Genomic DNA, 22725 nt, shown 5'->3' with positions numbered 1-22725 from the left:
TGTTAACAAACATTAACATTGAAATGGATAATCGATCGGGAAAAACATTTCGACTTGTAACAAATTGCGCAACACTAACGAAAATTGTAGAATGACGGTAATGAAAAAAATCTACTTACTTGTTTCGAATTTATTTAAACAAAGCTTAAATTACATCGTCATTGATTTTACGAAATATAGTTTTTAATGCTGTTTGCGTCTGAAACTGCAACCTTCCGTTAATCTAGCTTTGCCACCCGTGGACGTGCACAAAATAGTGGAGCATCCCTTGCAAGGGACGGCGCTCTGCGCGTGCGAAAAAATCGTTGAGATAGCGTAGCATCCAGGGCACTTGACGTCCATGAAATAGCTGTTTGGATGTTGCACCAACCGCTTCTTTTTGTGGGACCTCCTCTGTTTCTCGGGACTCGGGTGCAACAGATCGACCGCTAAAGGCATCTGGAAACAATAATTCGATATTAACCAACACGTCGCGCGACGGATTATTAAACAAACGATTACACGCGTTTGAAACTTACGTTGAATTTGCGATATTAGTCTCACAATTTAACAACTTTGTTTTAATCGCACGTGGTATACTCCTCTATCAACCATGTAAAGAGCGTTGACAGTTTTCCGACGTACCGGCTAGTAATAGCATGGTGACCAACATTCCGAAATTAATGGTTCCAAGAAAATTGTCGTTCTGTGAAATTCTGGTTTTGCATCGTTAGTTGTTAAGAAGAAAAGTAATCAATCTATCATTTCGTAAAATATAATTTTTGATCTAAGGTGAAACCATTGGGTTAAATTGATTAAATCGACGATGTCGCTCGCAAATTCCATTTATAACACCCTATTCAAAAGAACTTCAACGTTTGCTCTAACGTGCGTCTTCAGCGCTTTTTTCTTCGAACGAACCTTTGATTTAGCCGCCGACAAATTATTTGAAAAATACAATGAGGGGGTAGGTGTTATGTAATATTTGGCCCAAGGTAATGTTTTAATTGATTTTGTTTTCAATTCCAGAAACTGTGGAAGGATATCAAAGATAAATACCAATGAAAAAAACCTTCCTAGAAATTAGTTTAATGTAACTTTATTATTAAATTATAAAATACATGCTATGTAAAGCGGAACTGTCTCATTCTTCCACTATCTCCCAAGGCTTTTCAGGCCGTTGGCAATCCCAAGGATAAGCAGCCTTGAATTGGGGAGGTTCTGACAAACTCACACCATTTGCTTCAAGTACCTTCAAAAATTGTGCAACTTTACCATTATTAGTGCGAGGTATTATGTCGGAAGTAACGTGTATCAAACCGCACTGCAGGCACCTATGCGCTAAAACCTGAGAAACCTTTATAACCCGCTCATGATATCAGGCTTCACCTACCCTCGCCAAATTAATATATGCTGACGTATCTTTGCAACGATAAAGTTGTTTCTTTATACCCCATTCGGAAGTGCTTGCGCTTATTACTTCCCCATTTTGAAAGTGGTGTATACTTGCCTTTGCGTAGCGACCTGAGGATGTCAAAACTAACCTAAAAATATTAAGGTTTAAAATAGACTATACTAATCCAAGTTGAAACGGTCGAAATTACTTGTGCCAATACGTCTTTCCAGGACGTTCTAAGTGGTACCCGTCTGGTTTGTATCCGATACGCATTTTCTCCAAATTCCTGGGGTTTCGGTTTGTGAACATTGGGGAAATTTCGTCATTTTTTGGAAAAGTGCTGGCCGGTCGTATTTGATTCCCGGTTTTGGATAGTTTGCCAATATTTTGTAGTTTTAGCATAATATAGCAACTTGAATTCGGATTAAAAATATAGGTTATGTTCACAGAATATTTCCCTGAAATAATTGAAAGTATGAATAGGTTATTTATCCCTGAAGGGAAGTTTTTCATAAAATCATCATTATGAAAGACTCATTTTGTATAAGAAAACTGATCATAAACAAGAATTTTATTCATATACTTGGTAATGAAAACACAATAAGTATATAATTGTTTATTTAATAAAGCTAAATACAAAAAATCATGTCCCTTATGCAAAAAATGAGTTCGGCAATAAAATTCATCTCGCTTCCTCAGAACAATAAAATTGGTTTGCATCATCCATGTTCATTTGCATGTCCACATCAGCACAGCCTTTAAATTTCCTAACAAAATCACCCCACAAATATTGATTATCACATTTGGGGCACTTCCCTTCAACTGGCACATATTCTCCCTTTGCCAGAAAATATCTGGACAGGCAAATGATGTGACATGCCATAGAACACTGAGCATTAAGGCATGTCATTTTTTTATCATTTTCAATTGGTTTGGAACACCCATAACATGTCATTGCTGATCCGTTATTGGAATGAGAGGCATGGTGTGGCAATTTCTTGCTTACTACCGGTCCATAACAAATTGGCATATGCATGGGAGGAATTTTATTTATCTAATACAAAATGCACACAATGTTGAACAAGAATTGATGTATTAGTCACTTACATCAAACTCTCTAACAAATTCTTGGTTCAACCAACGAATTGTCAGCGGAAGTTTGTTCCAAGGGCCCACTTGCAACATTTCCCACAACACCCTCAAGCAAAAGTCATACAATTTTTCGCGAGCTTTCTTTTTGGGTACGTGAATAAGCCTGCGCGATGAATGAGGATGTTGCCAGGCCCACTCAAACTAAAACAGGGTACCAATTATCTGGCTACTTACAAACATATTCTTACCCGTAACGCCGATATGTCGTTTGGGAAACCATGAATTATAAGAACCATCGTCCTGGAATTAATAGACAGATTATGCGACTACTTCAACGTGTGTTAAAGTGATTACCATGGCCCTCTATTGCTTGTTCTCCACGCTCCTCCGAATTTTTTTCCTTTATTATGCTGTTTGATCCTCCTATTTGGATCAACGGTGTACCCGATGTAAGTCTTACCAGTAAATTTAGGATTCAAACAATAGAGCAAATACACACCGTAGAAATTCTGGACCGTGTGGACATCTTCCATTTATGTTTAAAAAAATAAAATAAAATAAAATAATGTGAGGTTAGTATTGAAATGACAACAGACGAATGCAAACAAACAAAAAAATATTCTTCTTATGCTTAGGTGGCCAATTGTGAATTTATCGAGTAACCAACCAATCCGATTGCAACGGTGTCTGTCAAGTCGTGTTAAATTTTCCTTTATATGAAGCCAAGATCGAAAGTGATAAATTGAAGAAAATTCGAAGTGTTTGCGACGGATATTTATTATGATACATTAGCAAATACAGATTACCTTTTTGGTGTCAGCGGAAGTGAACGCGACATTGGAGACGAGCGGTGGGCCAAAAATATCGACAAAATGGCAGCCACTAGAAGGTTACAAAAAGTGAGTATTTTTAATTGGGATTTCCTAACGTGCGTCGTCATTTTGCAAGTTTAATTGGGTCGCAGTGTCGCAGTTTTTGGGCGCAAACAGAACTTTCTGAAAATAATTCTCATTCCATAGTATCTCATCATTGTGAGTCATTGTCCAACACAAGCGTTATAAAAAACGATATTTCAGGAACTAGGTGACTTAAGGAATTCGGGTTTAAAGTCATTCCGTGATATTCAGGTGGATGAAACTAACATTCTCACTTGGCAGGGTCTCATTGTTCCAGTAAGTTTTTGGTAGCTGAGTTCGGCAGCGGGCTAGTAAAATTGTCCATTACAGGATAGTCCGCCATATAATAAGGGGGCGTTCAAAATAGAAATAAATTTTCCTGCCGAGTACCCGTTTAAACCTCCGAAAATCAATTTCAAAACTAAAATTTATCATCCCAATATTGACGAGAAGGGGCAAGTGTGTTTACCGATTATTAGCGCAGAAAATTGGAAACCTGCCACGAAAACAGATCAGGGTAAATTAATTCTAGTTGTTTTTTTTTACTATTAGTTGTAACCGTTTGACGCAATTTTCAGTTATTCAAGCATTAGTTGCTCTCGTGAACGAGCCCGAGCCGGAGCATCCCTTAAGAGCAGATTTAGCGGAAGAATATTTGAAAGATAAAAAAAAGTTTACGAAAAACGCTGAGGAATATACGAAAAAGCACAGCGAGAAGAGACCGGCAGATTAGGATTTTGTAAATTTTGGGAGAACCTAAAAATTCTGATAAATTCGCCTTATAGATGTATATTTCTACCTTTTTAGTTGAGCATTTATTTTTTTCTCTCTAAAAAAAAAAATGTTATTTTGTACCAGATTTACCGACCTTGTCTCTTGGACATACGTCTCCATGTTTTTGTATAGAACTTTTCCGTTTTTAAGGATGACACTGTTTTCCTTCAATTATTAGTTCACCATTTGCAAATTGTTGTACATTCTAATTGTTTAATAAAATCTATATGAATTTGAATATTTGCTTTTTAATACTATTTCTAAATAAACAAACGTAAGTTGTATATTATGTTTGATTTTATTAATAAAATGAGTAGAGCTTTATAAAAGTGGATATTGCACAGAGAGTTGTAGGAAACGCATAATACCGGAGATCTAAGTTACTATGTTACAGGAGGCATTAAATGGGAGGCACTGCAGAATCACAGTTAATTACATATTCCTTTGGTTCGGAGAGGCACAAATGCTTTACATCAGAGAACCAACTGTTTAAAAATTACATCTACATTTTTTGCAATTTCGGCTGACTGTAAGTCACTTCATATTGAGATCAGAAAATGAGTGTATGCAAGAAACATTTATCCCTAAGGCCAGATTATTTTGATCGCGTTAAGTTCTTACAAATATGATATATATATAACATTTTAAAAATAATTTTTGTCTTATAAATGGTTATTGCGCCCCCATTTCTTTGAGCAGATTGCCGGCAATAACCAATCGTTGTATCTCGGATGTACCTTCATATATCTCAGTGATCCTAGCATCGCGGTAATGCCTCTCCGCTGGCATATCCGAAACGTAACTGAAAAAATACAAAGTATTAGGTGTCGCTGCGATTTGAAAAAAAAAAATGGTCAACAAAGCCCTAGGATGTGACAGACATTCCTCTGGCAGAAGAACATTGTTCTGGTCACCGCAAAACTAGACCATTCTCTACAAAGTTTAAGTCGGGAAAGTCAAAAAGGTATAGTAACAAAAAACCAATCCCGTCCAAATAAACTCACCCCATGCCTCCCAATATCTGAATACACTGATGACTCAAAAACGTGGCTGCCTCGCTGGCGGCCAATTTCCCCATCGCGGCCTCTTTCGTGTAGGGCTTCTGGTTATCCTTAAGCCAAGCGGCCCTCCAAGTGAGCAATCGAGCCGCCTCCAATTGCAGCGCCATGTCGGCAAGTTTGTTTTGAATAGTTTGCAGTTTTATAAGTGGTTTGCCGAATGCCAACCTCTTGGAGGCATAATCGACAGCCACTTCCAAAGAGGCCTGCGCTATGCCCAACGCTTGGGCCGCTATCCCTATTCGGCCAGCGTCGAGCGTCATCATGGCAATCTTAAACCCCGAACCGGGTTCACCTAGTAAATTCTCTTTAGGTATTTTGCAATTGTCAAATATTAGATTGCAAGTAGAGGAGCCCCTGATCCCCAACTTGTCCTCTTTCTTCCCCAATTCTAAACCGTCAATCGGTTTGGGTACGATAAACGACGAGATGCCTTTGTGCTTTAAACTTTTATCAGTCGTGGCCATAACGACGGAGGCTTCGCTCTCGTAACCGTTGGTGATCCAAGACTTTGTTCCATTCAAAAAGTAATTGTTCGAGTCAAATTTGGCTGTCGTTGAAGCGGCCCCCGCGTCCGAACCGTTTCCGGGCTCCGAAAGCGCGAAACTGCCGACCCTATCCCCGCCGGTAAAAGGTATTATATACTTTTGTTTTTGTTCTTCATTGCCCCAGTACATTATGGGTCCCAAGTAAAGAGAGTTATTTACAGACATAATTACACCAGTGCTCGCGCATCTGCAATTTATATGCAAACCTCTCGCGTCTTTTAAACGTAGGATAAAACCAAATATACATACCCTCTTGATACCTCCTCCAAAGCGATAGCGTAGGCCAAGTAATCCAGCCCAGTGCCGCCGTATTTTTCTGGAGTAGCGATAGCCATTAGGCCCAGTTCTCCCATTTTCTTAATTTGATCCTTTGGGTATAAGTGCACGCGATCGATTTTGGCCGCGACCGGCTTCAATTCACCTTCTGCGAAGTCCCGGCATGTCTTTTGTAGCATCTGGTGAGTCTCAGGCAAGGCGGCCAAGGACGCAATGCCACGACCGTTTATCGCAGCGCTCACTACGATAAAATTACGATAATAATCGTCAGGACTAATTTGTTACGTTAATTTACCTATTTTAATTGTTCCTTTCAACATATTGCGGAGACGAAAAAAATACAGATTGAACTTTGTTCGGTAGCTGGTATTTATAAACCTCGGTAAATAATAGTAATTAAAGTATTCAAATTTATCCGCTGTTGAAGGTTCAAAGGTTGCGTGTTTTTTATTTTTGCAAAGGCAACAAAGTGTTTCACCGACATGAGTTTTGTCACGCACATTTTCGGTAAATTTTTTAAAACATGTAGCGGTATGCTGATTGACATTTAGCCAGGAAGTAAAAAGAAGATGGAAACTTTAAGATCCGCCAAAAATATCAAATTGTATAAATTTTTAACATTACAAAATTTGACTTTTTACGAACTTTCAACTAAATCTTTCAATATTTCTTTTAAAATATGTAGCGTATGTAAATTTCAACCCTGGTTTCACAGCCGTGTATATCTGGCTGCCTAAATATGAATAACTCCTAAAAGTATTTATTTCCTATTTCCAACTTGGTCTGGCAAACCACGAATTTTAAAAGCACAAATAATTATTCAGTAGACCGACATCGGAACGGCGTTCGAAACACCCAACTAAATAAGCAAGACAGGGTAACCCACATACATAAACAAATTATAAACCAATAAAGCATCTTCCTGTAACGGTACTGCGTGTTTAAAATTCCACAAACGACTCGTCTTATTTATTTTCAGCTTCGTTAGACCAAAACGCGAGATATGGACTCGAAAGACTTTTTATTACACGTCCGGGTTAATAAGTGTTTTGAACTGACATGGTTCTCTTTCACTTTGTATTAAATTTAACAGTGGACTTCTTTAATATTTCTTATTGTCTAATCAAAAGTTGTCGCTGCAGAACGTTGCTCGAAAATGTGTAGGACAGGCTTAAAATGGTTTTGTTTGATCGTGATAGTTTTAGCCATTTTGTTTAACCAGTGTGAATGCACAAAAAGAAAAACAAAAAAAAGCTCTAAAGGCATGGCGTTGAGGCAAAAGGAGACCAACATTGTCAATTTTATTCGGTGAGTTCGGATCACGGAATATTGATCCCATTTGACCGTTTTTTTTTTTAGATTGGCTGTGATGAGATTAATTTATGGTGTCGCGACTAGAGTGGGTTTGGGGGAGCAAATTTCAGAAGTCTTAAACGGGGCCTTCATCCCGCCAGGCGCTGAGGATTATGACGATTATGGAGGCGGATTGTTTAGAGAGGACGACGACGATTATGACTATTAAAATAGAGAACATCCATATATTTGTATATAATTATTGCCATATTTATTTATTTATTTCACGAAATAAAATTGCCAAGGAGTTGTATATTTGCTTGCATATAATTATCAATGGTCAGGAATCGCTGTTTACAGTTTTGACATTAAAATCTTAACAAAAAATTTCTAGAGAAAGAACAAAAAAATACACATAACACATAACAGTTTCACATAAAATCACAACACTTATGACATTTTTGAGTTCACATGTCCATTTGCTTGAGCTCCATGAGGCATGTTTACATTCTGATCAGAGTTAGAACCATTTGTTGAAGAAGTAGTCAATAGTCGACTTCTACGTCGCGTATAATGTTGCCACAACAAAATCTGTTGGTCATCTATGAATTTCGTGCATTGTGCATTGACTAATTCTCGACGAAAATGTTCATATTGCAACAGGTCCAGAAAGTATAAACACATTGGATACTTCAAGTACTTAGCGTAGTCAGGCTCCTTCCAATACAATAAATATTTTAAATAGTTGATAAACGTGGTGTCTTTAAAGTAACCTCGCTGGGCCAGAACTACAATTAAAATGTTTCCATAAGGGGACAAATCAAATTAAAGGTTATGTTAGTTACAGTTCAAGTAGTTTGGATTTCCGAGACACTGAACAAATTCCAGCTCAACTTGGAATCTAAGCCTCTGTTGGTCTTCTGTCTCGGGAACGCCTGAAACGTAATTCCAACCTATTTAGGCCACAATTCGTGGAGTTCTCTCGGCAAATTCGGAACAAACCTTTGCTTCCCAGAACAGCCATAGTGAATAAAACAACTTTTCTCTATTGAAAATTTGGAAAAAAGTATTAAAACAACATTATTTCATTGAAAAATAACCAAATTCGGAAAACGTAACCCCACGGCAGCGCGAACAAAAAACAAAACCACAGAATATTCTTCATCCTATTACCAGAGATAAAGACGTTCCGTTTTTACTATGTTGAGCTAGGTGGCTTAGGATTTTCGGCCATCCATAACTATTGATGTCATCAATTGAGAATTTAAATTATGTGCTGCTAATTTTCCGAATATGTTGAGTGAAATTATTCATTTTTGATATGAGAAATTACATATTAAGAAAATTGCGTATTTCTGAAACTCATAATCAAAAATATTTAGTTGAATTTTTTTAAGATTTATGTTTGTTAGGCGATTGCATAAATACCAACTCAGTAATGTGAATAAAATTCCATTGCAATTCTTATTTTAAATGACTTTTATTTATGTTCTGTATAAAGAATGAAAATAATAGTTAATCAGAAGCCCCTGTGGCCTAATGGATAAGGCATCTGCCTCCTAAGCAGGGGACTGTGGGTTCGAGTCCCACCAGGGGTATTTGAACTTTTTTCTATTTTTATGCAAATTATTTTTTAAATTCGCTTTTTGCAACAGTCAATTACACTTAGTTTAATGGGAATAGTTATTACAAATTCAAAAACTTCCGTGAAATGGAGGAAAAATATCGACAATAATAATTATCTCCTATATGAGTATCTAATAGTATACTATACAATAAGTTTGGAGAACCGAATTTTAGTCACGAGTTTATCTAAAAGTTGCATTCTATACTTTTTCTCCAACGATTAGTTTTTGGGGACATTTTTTGCAGAAGGGCACTAATGTATTCACTGAGTGATGGGAAACATCCGAAGTGGTTCACGAAGAATAGGAAGTACAAAACAAATCGAACTTTGGTAATACTGAAATTTAGTCGTAATTTATGCAAACCGGTTGAATAATGATAATTTTTTTTCTTATGTTAATATTTGGTAAAAATAGTGTTGGTCTCTAAAATAAATTTTCTAAAAGTCAGTAATAGTAATCTCCTATGCAAGGAAATACTTAAGGATTGGGATTTGATCCTTTGAATGATTGTAAGGCATAGTGACACCGATATAACTCTGGAAATGGTTTTAAAAGGGAGTTGTCAGAATTTAAGAATTTAATTTTTAATTCATTACGAGTATCTTACTGATTTACTGGAAGGCCGAAACATTTCAATTTTCAGTTGCTTAGTTGGAAAAAAACTAAAAAACTGAAAGTTGTCGATTTTTTCATTAACATGATGCACTCTTATAGTCCCGAAATGCTGAACGTTACCGAGGCACTTCGATAAAATCGCAGTGACTTAACAAAAACCGGCGAAGAAATGAAGCAATTACCAGTGAATTTACCCAATGCGTTATTGGTATACTACCCCACCTCGCAATAATCGACCAGGACTATGTATAGCAGTAGCCGTTTGGGTTGAAATGGTACATTGGCAGAGTTCGTCTCGAGTTGTGGTGTGTGATTTTGAGCGCACGTGTGCCTCCATCGCGAAGAGAAATACCACTTTTACTTTCCGTCGAATATACAGGTATTCCGACACGAGCGTTTGGGCACCAGGTATGTGGGGCACTTGTTATACGCGCAGCCTTTTATTAAACCGATGCAGGTGTATATTTGAAGAAAAAAAAAAAGAAAAATTCTTACTAGTTTTGTGAGGACCGAGTACTTATTTTTTAGCTTTTGCTTTTGTCTTGGTGACGTTGTATTCGAATCCCCTTTTTTTAATTTTTTCTTGGCATTTGCATTAAAAAAATTAAAGGTCTATTTTTCATTTTTTTGTTAGTTTGCTTCTCGGTATATAGTGGGACCATCATTTGCAATATGCCTATTTGAAATTCTATTTGAAAAATATTTTTTAATTCCTCATTTTTATCCCTTTTTTTGGTGATTTGTAGCCCTTTTTTCTTGTTCTAAATTACAACACCTTTATGACATTTATGGAACATTTGTAATGTTTTTAAATTTTATCTTGCATGGTATAGGTATAGTATAAATGTATTCCGAGTTTTAACAAACAACATTTTACATTGTTTTTGTATGCAATATTTCTTAGTCCTGGCGAATCTTACCCCTTGTGATCCAACCAATTTTTTTATTGATTTGAAGCTTTTTGTTTCTTGAACACTTGGGCATATGGTATAGGACAGTAGGAATTTGAACTAAAAATCATCAAGGTTTTGCAAAACCTGATTACCCACTTTTTCAAAACTTTCTTTCTTCTGGTGGTTTTAGTGTTTATGGTCCGTGCTAATTCTTTTCCTTTTAGACGAATATATAAACTATCTTTTATTTGAAATTACCTATTTTGATACTTTCGTCGTGGCAAGTATTTGAACTAAAGAAACAGAAAATTCTTCTAATTTTTACAAAAGGTATTTCTGATAGGGTTTACTCATCAACGTGATAATGTGATTCTTGGGATGGTTTTTTATATAGAGGGTGTTGAAAATATAAAAAAGGAACGCTTTAAAAAATGACTTATTTAAAAAAAAAGCCGCCGCCGCGTCCCTCTCACAAAAAACTAAAACGAATATTAAGCTTCCTTCTAAAAATAGACGTCAGCTCAAATATTAGCATTCATTTAAAAAATGCCCTGTGTGTATTAGGGTAACGACTGAGAACGTTCTCAAGTACTGGCAAATAATCGTGTAAATCGTAGTACGCCTTACGGACGTTTCACACGATCCTTCGGTAAACATCGCGAAAGAACCAGTTTTGCAATTAACAAGGAACCGAAAAAATTAAACAATATAATATCAAGAGCGTTTCTTGACTCGTTGCCGTGAACTGCAAAGTCAGACGTACAGAATGACTTGCTAATAGCTATAGATAATAAACCAATGCGACTCATCCCCTTAATCGTCTTAGCAATTTACGTCGGTCGTGATATTCGTAATTTCTGAAATAAAGAATAAAAAATGTATGAAAATGTCGCGGAAATGTAGGAAAGCCATTCGGGATACGTTGCGGTTTGCCTCTGTCGAACAACTTTAGTAGAAACATTAAAATTCGTATCTCTAAATTTTTGTTAGTTTCGGTTCCCATCCGCGTAACTTCAGAAACTTGGAAACAACTTGTATTTAAAGCTATGAAGAAAAATATAATCGCTTAAAGTATGTGATTAAAATTACAGCGATAAAAATAAATCAAACAATAACCCGTCGTACCTTACGTAAGTTTAACATTTAAATTTCCAAATAGTCGCTCGAACTAGACCCAAATCTTCTTGGTTAAGCATGTAACTAACTACGCTGTGACAAGTATGCGGGAATTATTAATATACGTTCGACGCTGACGTCTTGAAAACGGTTAATTTCGACTATTTTTACTATGGTTACGGATGAATTTATAGTCACTCTATACACAAGGAATCCTCAACTTCTTGTTAAATATATAAATTCTGGTATTGAGGCTTCATCAAGTACAAATATGAAATAGTATAGACGAACAATCTCGTACAGGATGCCGAGGAAAGGTGGCAACCAAGCCAAAATATTTGACCGTGGTCCAATGTTGCTGTCAGCTTTCTGCATTTTCATTGTGTAGAATTAAACAAATGTTTGGTTATTTTCTGTAATTCTGTTGTCGTTCGTGTTGAGCCTATACGTATTTATACTATTACTTAAGAAGTTAGTACATGGCAGTACAACTCGACAACGACGGACTCCAGTCAAACATTTAACGTCTTCTGCAATCTCAGGCGGTCGTAAGAGAATCGCGCGCAACCTTGCGGCGGCAGTACGTGTCTTCTGCCGCCATTCGGACCGAACCTGTAATTACTGACTGTTTCCTTGACACCTTACGCCTTTCTTTGTTCGCGATGGCGCGTTCTTCTTTTTTTTTCTTCGACGGCTGCTGCTGCCGAAATGGTGTTTCCGTCGTATATAAATGAATATATAAAAAAATCCTGTATTATCAACATAGGCATAGCTAATATTTAGTATTCGATTAGTAACGATAAAACAAATGAAGTTTTCAATTATTTCATTCAATTGACATATGCGGTTAAAAACAAATTCTCAAATCTCAAGTACGGGATGCTAATTTTGCAGTTATTTCCTTTAATTTTTTTCCCATTGCGTTCAAGGTAGCCTTAATCTTAATTCGTATAATTTATCTCGTCTTTAAAAAATAAAAAAACAATAATTTCGACTAATCGCTGATAAAAAGTTTTAGTAATTTGCCAGGATGTCTCAATTATTGCTGCGACAAACTCAAGGTCGACATTTTCGATCGATGGTATCTAATACTTGTATGTTCAATACCAATTGTAATCAAGGCGTGTCCTAAAAGTTTTCCGTCACTGTATTTTGGTCGAAGTTTCTTAATCCAGTATAAAACACCTTGCTCTTATGATGGGCACCGTTGCTAAAATCATTCGCCCAATCTTGCCGCCTTCAAAATTCGCAGAACATAGAAGCGCACTTGCCAGTTTTATTAATTCCTCCTTAATTCAGAAAGTCGAATTTTAAGGTTAAACGAAGAGGGATTTGCGTTGACGCTTTGTAATAACGACTATTCCAAGGACTTCCGATTTTGTTTCACCCGCAGTTTCGCAAGTTGCAAGTTTGAAGACTTCGTCGAGAGAAAATTGTATTTGAATTGCAGTACGAGGCTGGCGATACAACCCACGCGTATTTACTATCTATCTATTTCCGCGGCAGTACCGTAACGCACTAATTTTTCCTACTATTATGTTAGATTATGAATAGATGTTTATTCGAAACAAGCACTCGTGCCAACCGTGCGATATTATGTAATATTGTACTATATTTCAGCTCAGCATACTATATAGTCTAGATATATTAGGAACCATAAGAGACACGTAGATCGTTAAATTAGAAAAAAATTGCAAAATATAAAAGATAATAACGTGCTCTTGAGAAAATTTAAAAAATCCCTTCGCTTCCGAAGGTCCGCCAAAAAAAAAAACGAAATTTGTGGAATTCGATTTTATTTTTCTTAATGTTATTTAAAGAAATATATAAAATAAAGGTCATTTTCTCATTTTATCTTGATAACATTTTAATTGGCTGTAACTTTTTTGTTTTTAGAGATCGCAAGGTAAACAAAAAAACAACATGTAGGATTAGTAGGCAGGTTATTTCCAAGTGACGTATGAATTTGTCAAAAACGGGTGGACTAAAACATAAAGTGTGTTACATCATTGTAATCAGAATAAGGTATTCTATTAAACAAATGTATAATATACAGGGTCTTCCATTAAAAAAAAATATGATGTAGGCTTATATGTCAGAAAATTGATAGTGTTTTGTTTTATACGTCACTTGGAAAAGAACTAACCCTACTTTTTTTTTGTTTACATTGATATCTCTAAAAACAAAAATGTCACAGCCGATTAAAATGTTATCAAGATAAATTGAACGCACGGTACTTGTAAAACATTAATGGCTTGCTGAAACTTCTTTTGTGTAATGATGCTTATATTATTGATAGTATGTGTTTAGAGGAAAGGGAATATGGAATTTTCGAGAAAATGCTTTGCCTGAATTGCTCAAATTCTTTGCATTTTTGCTCTCTAGTCCTGCTACATCACAATGAACCTAAAATGGCGAGATCAAAGAAACAGTTCAAGTTTACAATTAATAAAAAAGGAACTTTTAATAACTATCAATTTACCAAACTCCAAAATGTTATTATATAAATATTAATTGTTATTATTATTATATTTTTATATAAATATTAAATATTTCTACAATAAGTTATATTTTTTACCATGTTATTGAGATCTAGTGCTATATTTTTTTTTGCCAATGTGCTACATTGATTTAGCCTAAAAAGTCTAAAAATGCTAGTGTGTAGTTGATAGTCGACATACCGAAATGAATAGAACCAACAATCTGGCCCGGACCTGTGGATTCGACGCTCGATAATTACTTAACGGCGTATAATTATCTTACGAAAAATTGAAAGTGGTGTGTTAAGAGATGAAGATTGCCAAACGCCGAGATTTAACGCGACTTATCTCGAAACGGTACGTGCCGGGGTGTGTAGTCGCCGCATCGTAACTAGTCGGGCGTGTCTCATTTGTACGATCGTCACACAATACCTAGACGTCTATTAAAATATATTAAACAATTTCAGGATTAATCGAATTGATTGACAGCGCGAAATTGAAAAATCCTGGCGAAAGTGATATCGACGCTTGTGCGATTGCATTTTTTGCGTGATAATTGAGCGGTAAATTTATTTACAGAGCGTTTCCACACACAGAGAGACCGACAAAAACGCTAAAACCGACGCATTTCTCTTCGCATCGCCTTTTCGCAATGTCTTAATGAATTTGGTTAAAGGAAAAAACGCGTAAAATGTTTTAGCTCTCTTAAAGTTGCGACAGCGCTTTTGTAAGCAGCGCTCGCGCTTCAGCGATTCTCTGGCAAGGCTGGGGACAATTAAAATCCTTTTCTATTCGCGAAATTTAATATGCGATTTAAAAGGTCTTAAAATTAACATTGCTTTCGAAAAATCGTTGCTGTAATGTAATGTAATTTAATTGTGCATGCACCTTGTATAAAGTGTCTTTCACATCTCGTCGAACTTCAAAGTTACAGCAAACATCGGTAAGTATTTAAATCTGCGCAAATAATAGCTTTGTGGAATGATATTTTTTCAAATATCTCGCGCCCTCTAAAATGGACGAAACCTGACACTTTCTCTCGACATAGTTTACGATACCGTTCAAATTTTTTGTAAATAGTAAATGCTTTTTGAGAAAACAAGTATTTTCTGAAACCATGTAGTGTGAAACAATGACGTCAGCGCGTCTTGACAGCCCCCGAAATAACGATTTCAATGTGGATTTTTTCAAATATCCCGGCAGCGTATGTGATAGACGAAAACCGTAAATAAAAAAATTGTAGTTCTCGATGCGACACCGTTTGAACCAATTAGCCATATTTTTTACGATTTTTCATTTGCGGCAGAGTACTAAAAAACAAGCAAGTGCGACGCTGAGATTGCAACACCCAGTGAATATAAATATGTTTTATTAGTATTTTGGAAAGTAATTGAGATAAATATAAATAATAATCGAGAACATTTTCCAATTGTTGAATTATAGTGGAGATTGAGGGTCCATGTTTGTCCAATAGAAATAAAGTGAAATGCTTCTAACTGTTATGGATTTCCAGTGTGATCATTATTGAGATCAAAACATATGTAACCGTCTATGTTTACTGGTTAATGGCCGAGGTCTTTGCGAATACTGGTTCTTTTTAAAGTCCAAGTTGCAAAGGCCGTTGAGACGTACAGGAGCCATTGCTACACAATGTAGTTGTAGTAGCGTTTCGTCATTGGTAAGCCGACTGAGATAATATTGCTATGGTTTACTATCCTATGCGCCAGAACAATATAAATATAGCCAGGCAAATACCGTGTGTTGCAATTTCTATGACGGGCTGTAATATATCTATCTATATAATTTCAATTTTTACAAAACCATTTTTTTACAAGTCGGTTAACATAATAATTAAACTTACATCCAATAAGTGACAACTAAAAGCAAGCAATCGTCAGCAAGTTCGACGCGGCAGTAATCCAGAAGATTTTGGAACGGTATTGCAGTAGTCCGTTAAAGATTTTTTCAAAAATTGCCCCATTTACAGAGGAGAAATCAAAAAGAGGAAGAGGAGCACTCTTTTGTCAAATATCACGTCAATCTAACAAACTCCTCAGCATTATTAACAATAAAACTCCTTCTGTGTTTGTTAAATACACTTAAACTAGGCGCATCTCTAATTGATTTTTTCAATTTATTTAGTACTTTTGGAACCAAATTATTTGTAAATTTTATATTGTTTTTTTTTTTAATTTAAGGCTATAATGAAAGGTCCTCTGGAGTTAACCCTAATTGCAGATGGCCTACTAATATTTTCAAATTTTTGTTTTTGTATGTGAGCAAACTGAGTGAATGTGTAGAGAATTCAACTAGCATAAATTCAGTATTAAAATATATTCTAAATGACGCATAATGGCCTGATCTACGAGGGCAGCGCCAAAATTTCCCGGCCTGAATATGAAAGAAACAAAGTAGAGTAACAATTTTTTATTATTTTTCAATATAATCTCCCTTAACTTCAATACACTTGTTACATCTCTTTATTAACAACTCAATTCCTTTAAAAAAATATTCTTTTGGTTCATCTGCACAATGAGCTAAAACAGTCTCTTTTAACTCAATTTCGTCGTTAAACCGCCGTCCACAGTCCTTTTTCAAATATCCAAACAAATAATAGTCGCTGGGGGCCATATCTGGACTATAGGGAGGATGATCTATCTGTTGGACCAGCAGTATGGACAGGTGCATTTTCGTGCAAAACAGGTCTGTTTTCCGTGACATTTTACACGTATGCAGTCTCGCAATTTATGTAATAATGTTGCGTAATATTTACCATTGACAGTGGTATTAGTTTCTTTAAAATCTATCAAAAGAATTCCTTCACAATCCCAAAAGATCGTGGCCATTATTTTTTGTTGACTGGCAGACTCTGAATTTTTTTGGAGGTGCTTCACCCTTACGACGCCACTCCATTGATTCTTTTTTCGATAAAGGGGCATAATAGAGACCCATAGTTTCATCTCCCGTCACAATAGTTTCTATCACAGTCTTCGGTTCCGACCCACAGAGTTCCAAAAAAGACCGCGCACACTCGACACAGCGTTGTTTTTGAATGGCCGAAAGGTTTTTAGGAACGTATCTTGCCCACCTTATGCATACCTAAATGATCATGCAGGATTTGTACACTTGTATCAGAAAGCTTAGTAATTTCTGAGATTTCCTTGACCTTTAAACGTCGATCACTCAATACCACCTCTTCCACAATCGCAACAATATCTTCCCTTATGACCTCTACTGGTCGACGAGTTCTTGAATCAACTTCAAGGGACTCCTGCCCTATTCGGAAACGTTTTACCCATTGTTTCACTGCAGATTACGAAGGAAAACTTTGGCCGTACACACCATCCAGCCTTTCTTTAATAATTTTGTATGCTAACCGTTCTTTTGTCAAAAACTTTCTGACTGCTCTATACTCAATTTGCGACATTTTTTCGGACACGTCTTGTTTAAAATGCTGTCAATAAAAAACTGAATTTTAGATTTTGGATATATTTTTTTTACAATTACCTAATACTAGTTAATATTTTGCAAATTATTAATTAAATTAAATAAAAAAAACTATTAAATAAAATTCACATTTGTGTTAATTTAAAACAGGCATTCAGTGTATTATTAAATATTTCTTCTTCAAAAATATGTTTGTTTTTTGTTCAATCGATGGTTCCATTATTTATGCTTCCCCAGCATGCGATCGGACATAAAGAAATGGTACGCCGGACAGAGCGTGTTCGTGACGGGCGCCACTGGCTTCATGGGCAAAGTCCTCGTCGAGAAACTGCTTAGGTCGTGTCCCGACATTTCGACCATCTACGTCCTCATCAGGCACAAGCGGGGGCGAGATTCTGCGGAGCGACTCGAAGATTTCCTCAACTGCCCGGTGAGTGAAATTCTAACTGCGCCATGTTGTTTTTTACCTAAATTTCACCGAAGGTGTTTGACGGGATCAGGGATCAGCCGCAGGGTGAACGGATCTTGAGCAAGCTGCAGTGCTGCAGCGGTGACGTCACGTACCCGAACTGTAACTTGTCAGATCAGGACCTGGTGCTGCTCCGCGATAACGTCACCACAGTTTTTCATATGGCCGCCAACGTCAGGTTCGATCAGCCTCTAAAGAGTGCCGTGTTATTAAACGTTGGTGAGTTTATTTCAGTTTTCGAAATGATCAATTTTGAGTAAAGCGTATCGTTCCAGGTGGTACTTTAAACGTCCTGGATCTGTCCTGCACATTCAAGAACTTACGAGCGTTCGTCCACGTCTCAACTTCGTACTGCCACTGCGACGAAACCGACCTCGAAGAGAAACTCTACCCTGCTCCGCACAATCCTAGGCACATCCTCGAAATGGCCAAATGGATGGACAACGAGTTGCTGAAAATGCTCACCCCTAAACTGATCCGGAACTATCCCAACACGTACGCTTTTACCAAGTGCCTGACGGAACAGTTGGTATCTGAATACAGCATCAAACTGCCCATCGCCGTGACCAGACCGTCGATAGGTAAGCTCTTGGTGCTGTGGCCGAGGATCCGGTATAACTAATCGGTTTCCAGTCATTGCCTCGTGGAAGGAACCGTTTCCAGGTTGGGTGGACAATCTCAACGGGCCTACCGGTATTCTGATAGGTGCTGGCAAGGGCGTGATTCGATCCATGCACTGTAACGGAAACTTCATTGCGGATGTTGTACCGGTGGATGTAGGGGTCAACTCTTTGATAATCGCAGGCTGGAAGACTGGGCTGGAACCCAGGAAAAACGTGGCAGAAGTCTACCACATCACAGCGGACACGGTAGGTGATAGCTGCCTGTGCATAGAGGTAAAAATAAGAAGTCGATTGTAGAACTGCGCGTTGAGTTGGTCGGAAGCTTTGGAATTGGGTAGGAAGCATTTCTACGACTACCCCTTCAGCGTATGCTTGTGGTACCCCGGAGGTAATATCAAGTCGACTTACTTCGCACACGCTGTCGCGGCCTTTTTCTTGCACATTGTCCCCGCCTACCTGGTCGATTTTCTCATGTATCTGACCAATAACAAGACATTGTAAGTATTGGGATCACTTGTTAGTAGGTGTCAAGCTTACTAGCCTCTGTGGTGTTTTCTGAATTGTTACTAAACTCGGTTTTTTAGCATGGTACGCACCCAGAAAAGAATCGAGAACGGTTTGAGCGTGTTGCAGTACTATACGACCAGACCGTGGCACTTTCATAACGAAAAACTCGCTAAAATCGCCGAGGAACTCGACGAAACAGATCGCGAAATATTTTTCACGGATCAGACGAAAATCGATTACAACGAATATATGAAGAACTACATATTGGGCGCTAGGAAATATTGCGTCCACGAGGAACCGGACACTCTGCCCCACGCCAGAAAATTACTGAAAAGGTAGACGTCAAAGTTTAAAGCTCTCGACGTTTCGGAAATTCAAAAGAAAAGAGCGAGCTGTAGGTAGTATAGTATTGTTCGAATTATGTCTAGTTGGAAGCCAATTTAACCACACCTAAACGGCGTTGCAAGTTTGCGGGGTCGTCTTGGAAACATTTATATTGATATGTTGATAATAAAAAGCCTTTTGGGTATGGTCTGTTCATAGATATAAGAAAGTGAACAGTTGCTTTTGAATGGGATTATCCAAGATTATTACCTAAAGTTTCGGAATTTAAATACAGGTAAAATTGTGGTCCGTAATAGAAAATAATATTATACCTACCTGTGTTTAATTTATCTTTGGTTTGGTATACTACTTAGTTTAAGTTTATTGGTAATCATTCTTATTTCGTGTGTAATACAACATGTGTTGAATCGTGTGCGAATTATGCAAAATATGTTTATCTCAGGAGATGCTCCCGCCAAAACGTAGAAAACACTATTCTATTGAGACTAAGGAAGTTATAAACAATGTTTATTAGACTCTCATTGGACGTGGTGCCAGCAAGCAAGCAACTTTAGAAGAAACGGTCATATTGACGAAAATTAAAACATCAACTGTATGGAAAATTGTGAATTTTCTCTAATGTAGATAAAAGTGATCAAGATATAATACGAGGAACAAAGATATCTTAATTAGGAGACTTCAAAAAGATGAAACCGGTGTTAAATGTGGCAGGAAGTGTATTCGACACATGGGTTTTAGATTTTAAAAAATTGACACAAGGCAAGTTTTAATGGAATCTTTTAGAATTCTGAAATTGGCACTGGATTATCTAGAAAAAATTAGGATTTACAGAGAGAAAAAAAAGGCCAATTATTTACTTGGATGAAACCTGGTTCGACACTTATGACACCCCGGAAAAGGGTTGGGTTGACTCAACTGATAAGTGTAAAACAAACGCGCCATCAAAAAGAGGTAAAAGAATAACTATTTTGCATGCTGGCTCTAAAGATGGTTGGATTCCGAATGGACTTTCTCTGTCTGCGAAAAATATTAAAGATTCTTCTCTGGATTACCATGAAGACACCACCGCTGATTTATTTGAAAGTTGGTTTAAAAACAAACTAGTTCCAAACATTCCTCCTAATAGCGTCATTGTAATGGACAATGCAAGTTATCACAGTAGACAGTTGACTAAAACCCCTTCCTCGTGTGACACAAAAGCAACAATCCAAAACTACATGTATAATAACGACATTTATTTTCACGAAGATTATACCAAAAAGGAATTAATTGAGGTTCTACAAAGCTTGAATCTACAAAAGGAATACTTCTGTGATAATTATGCAAAAAATCTAGGGCATACAGTTTTAAGGCTTCCACCTTACTACTGTATATTTAATCCCATTGAACATGTTTGGCACCAACTGAAATCTGCCATTCATCCTCGTTAACTCCAATGTCCTCAAACTTATAGAAACCGAAGTCTTTAACATCCCCCCACAAAGTTGGGCAAATTCTGTTAAACATATAGAAAAAGCAGAACAATCGTATATCCATATTGCAAATAATATAGAACAAATAATAATTAGAACAGGCGATGATAGCGATAGTGATACTGATATATTATGTGAATCATTTTAAATAATTTAAGTAGGTAATAGAAATAATTTGTAATTTTATTTTAGATTTAAACATAAATACATAAATAAATAAATAAATATTCGGCCATATTTCATTCTTACAGCTTGCCCGGGTCTTTCCTTAATTCGTATCAGTTAGTCACTTTCTTATATCTATGAACAGACTTCACAAAGAAGATCAATGTTCTCATATTATATATTTAGACGAACCGACGGGGTTGAAGATTGTTCTCCATTTTTCTTTTTATTAATCGTCAATTCTTCTAAATGGAGACGAAACTGCCAACTTCTTTGTTTTGAAGACACAAGATGTTAAAAGCGACGTCACCGTGCGTCTTGTCGGCAGGTTGTACTATCTGGACGTTTTCAAGAACATCCTTCTGATCGGGCTGGTTCTATGGGTGCTCTATTTTTTGGTGACGAGCTTTTACGACCAAACCGACGGTATCCAGAGGTCGTTCAATGCCACTGTCAGTCAGCAACACGTCAAACCTGTCAAAAATTATGTGATGTGGGAGGCTTGAGCTGCCCCCTTGCGTATTTGCCCGTATTTATTTAATGTATAAGTATGTTTTCTTTTTTTAAATCTAGCTTTGTATTTTGAATGTAAATAAACGCTTCGAACGGTGGCGTATTTTGCTTATCCTTGACGGAGAGTGGGAGGGGCTCAAAAGGGGAACATTTTTGGTTTTAAATAAAAAATACAAATAATGCAACAATTTTATCGTGGCATTTAGCTGTAAATAACCCTAGGAGTAGATATTTTTAAAATGCTTTGTGTTATGTCACGGCGTGCTAACGGGATTAAAATTTAAAACCTTTATTTTTCACGGTACGTCATGAACCTGGGAGGGACTGAGCAAATATAGCAAATATAAATTTCTACGTTGTTTGGTACACAGAATGAAAACGCTAATATTTTTAACGATGGTAAAAGAGGGTGCCAGTTTTTATGTTAAAAAATGAGAAAATAAATGTGATCGTTTTCTTTCAAGCATATGGTATTTCCACAAATCGACTTTTGTCTGATATCACATCGTTCTAGTAGAACTAGATCTTGGCCTATCTTTTCTCATAATAAATGCTCAAGAGCTTTCCGAGGTCAAACCTAACCAAGGCCTCAAAAGTAATAAGTCCTTTTTTACCCTTCGGGGGAAAACGTTCATACCATCTGAACCCGAAAACTAGTAAAACACACCAGGTAGAAGGAACTTGCCTTTAACCGCCCTCAAGATAATGCATACGTTTCTTTTAACAGCGGTAAACAAAATAAAATAATAAATACATTGATAAAGAACATAAGGACTTGCCTTAACAAACAAGCGGTACGGATACAAAAGCATTTACACTAATTTGAGTACAACCAACAAAATAGTTGGGAATAAAAAATAATTGATACCAAAATTGGAAGTACCTTCGGGTTCCTGAAAGTAGAATTTGTAGTCAAATTAGCACATTGCAAAATAAGGAGTTTGATTCTGAAAGTGTAAAGAGCCTACCGACGATCGAAATGATATCCGATGGGCTGTTAATTTTAGCACTGAGAAAAAGCGTGTTTTGCACAACCTGCAGTTACCGATCCTCGTACTGGACCCACTTCTCCTCATCTTAAAATAAACAAGTAAGTTAAACTATCCGTAGAGTGCCTTCGAGGAACAGAAAGTTCGATTA

The 22725-nt window shown here is 36.8% G+C and overlaps 9 protein-coding genes and 1 non-coding gene across 14 annotated transcripts; 5 read left to right on the top strand and 5 right to left on the bottom strand.

Annotated features, from left to right (window-relative positions):
- Positions 1-115: 115 nt before the first annotated feature.
- Positions 116-656, bottom strand: LOC132706018 (small ribosomal subunit protein eS27). The gene is made up of 2 exons (XM_060677060.1): positions 519-656; positions 116-438 (listed from the first exon to the last, which is right to left on the bottom strand). Exon 2 carries the CDS (start codon positions 436-438, stop codon positions 184-186), a length of 255 nt encoding a protein of 84 aa, XP_060533043.1. The 5' UTR covers positions 519-656; the 3' UTR covers positions 116-183.
- A 72-nt stretch (positions 657-728) lies between these two features.
- On the top strand, positions 729-1118 carry LOC132706019 (cytochrome b-c1 complex subunit 9). Its single transcript, XM_060677061.1, has 2 exons — positions 729-946; positions 1009-1118. Exons 1-2 carry the CDS (start codon positions 806-808, stop codon positions 1042-1044), a joined length of 177 nt encoding a protein of 58 aa, XP_060533044.1. The 5' UTR covers positions 729-805; the 3' UTR covers positions 1045-1118.
- A 5-nt stretch (positions 1119-1123) lies between these two features.
- LOC132706017 (large ribosomal subunit protein uL18m) lies at positions 1124-1826 on the bottom strand. Its single transcript, XM_060677059.1, has 3 exons — positions 1584-1826; positions 1373-1523; positions 1124-1327 (listed from the first exon to the last, which is right to left on the bottom strand). The coding sequence occupies exons 1-3, from the start codon at positions 1775-1777 to the stop codon at positions 1124-1126; spliced, it is 549 nt and encodes a 182-aa protein (XP_060533042.1). The 5' UTR covers positions 1778-1826.
- A 180-nt stretch (positions 1827-2006) lies between these two features.
- Positions 2007-3083, bottom strand: LOC132705993 (structure-specific endonuclease subunit slx1). Its single transcript, XM_060677021.1, has 4 exons — positions 2822-3083; positions 2716-2767; positions 2483-2668; positions 2007-2429 (listed from the first exon to the last, which is right to left on the bottom strand). Exons 1-4 carry the CDS (start codon positions 2998-3000, stop codon positions 2058-2060), a joined length of 789 nt encoding a protein of 262 aa, XP_060533004.1. The 5' UTR covers positions 3001-3083; the 3' UTR covers positions 2007-2057.
- An 88-nt stretch (positions 3084-3171) lies between these two features.
- On the top strand, positions 3172-4375 carry LOC132705994 (ubiquitin-conjugating enzyme E2 L3). Its single transcript, XM_060677022.1, has 4 exons — positions 3172-3366; positions 3544-3639; positions 3694-3880; positions 3942-4375. Exons 1-4 carry the CDS (start codon positions 3340-3342, stop codon positions 4094-4096), a joined length of 465 nt encoding a protein of 154 aa, XP_060533005.1. The 5' UTR covers positions 3172-3339; the 3' UTR covers positions 4097-4375.
- A 47-nt stretch (positions 4376-4422) lies between these two features.
- On the bottom strand, positions 4423-6490 carry LOC132705927 (short-chain specific acyl-CoA dehydrogenase, mitochondrial). Its single transcript, XM_060676903.1, has 4 exons — positions 6315-6490; positions 5993-6260; positions 5142-5930; positions 4423-4939 (listed from the first exon to the last, which is right to left on the bottom strand). Exons 1-4 carry the CDS (start codon positions 6337-6339, stop codon positions 4810-4812), a joined length of 1212 nt encoding a protein of 403 aa, XP_060532886.1. The 5' UTR covers positions 6340-6490; the 3' UTR covers positions 4423-4809.
- Positions 6491-6727: 237 nt separating this feature from the next.
- Positions 6728-7557, top strand: LOC132705929 (uncharacterized). The gene is made up of 2 exons (XM_060676906.1): positions 6728-7327; positions 7379-7557. Exons 1-2 carry the CDS (start codon positions 7176-7178, stop codon positions 7539-7541), a joined length of 315 nt encoding a protein of 104 aa, XP_060532889.1. The 5' UTR covers positions 6728-7175; the 3' UTR covers positions 7542-7557.
- Positions 7558-7614: 57 nt separating this feature from the next.
- LOC132705928 (mediator of RNA polymerase II transcription subunit 31) lies at positions 7615-8472 on the bottom strand. Of its 2 annotated transcripts, none has more exons than XM_060676904.1 (3): positions 8315-8472; positions 8158-8265; positions 7615-8100 (listed from the first exon to the last, which is right to left on the bottom strand). In XM_060676904.1, the coding sequence occupies exons 1-3, from the start codon at positions 8334-8336 to the stop codon at positions 7763-7765; spliced, it is 468 nt and encodes a 155-aa protein (XP_060532887.1). In that variant the 5' UTR covers positions 8337-8472; the 3' UTR covers positions 7615-7762. The 2 variants fall into 2 exon arrangements, with proteins under 2 accessions (XP_060532887.1, XP_060532888.1); XM_060676905.1 differs by having other exon boundaries at positions 8158-8247; positions 8315-8466.
- A 365-nt stretch (positions 8473-8837) lies between these two features.
- On the top strand, positions 8838-8910 carry Trnar-ccu (transfer RNA arginine (anticodon CCU)). Its single transcript has one exon. It is a non-coding gene; the product is annotated as a tRNA-Arg (tRNA).
- Positions 8911-9821: 911 nt separating this feature from the next.
- On the top strand, positions 9822-21677 carry LOC132705926 (putative fatty acyl-CoA reductase CG5065). 4 transcript variants are annotated; one of them, XM_060676900.1, is made up of 9 exons: positions 13836-14456; positions 14512-14987; positions 17729-17921; positions 17975-18179; positions 18236-18541; positions 18594-18829; positions 18881-19080; positions 19168-19425; positions 21401-21677. In XM_060676900.1, exons 3-9 carry the CDS (start codon positions 17730-17732, stop codon positions 21576-21578), a joined length of 1575 nt encoding a protein of 524 aa, XP_060532883.1. In that variant the 5' UTR covers positions 13836-14456; positions 14512-14987; position 17729; the 3' UTR covers positions 21579-21677. The 4 variants fall into 4 exon arrangements, with proteins under 4 accessions (XP_060532882.1, XP_060532885.1, XP_060532883.1 ...); XM_060676899.1 differs by lacking the exons at positions 13836-14456; positions 14512-14987 and adding an exon at positions 9822-9963; XM_060676902.1 differs by lacking the exons at positions 13836-14456; positions 14512-14987 and adding an exon at positions 9843-9934.
- The last annotated feature ends 1048 nt before the right edge of the window (positions 21678-22725 follow it).

Source organism: Cylas formicarius, unplaced genomic scaffold (assembly GCF_029955315.1).
Source record: "Cylas formicarius isolate icCylForm1 unplaced genomic scaffold, icCylForm1.1 PGA_scaffold_8__14_contigs__length_24414737, whole genome shotgun sequence".
Classification (NCBI taxonomy): Eukaryota; Metazoa; Arthropoda; class Insecta; order Coleoptera; family Brentidae; genus Cylas; species Cylas formicarius.
The sequence above is the reverse complement of the archived record's forward strand: the minus strand, read 5'-3'. Positions and strand labels throughout refer to the sequence as shown.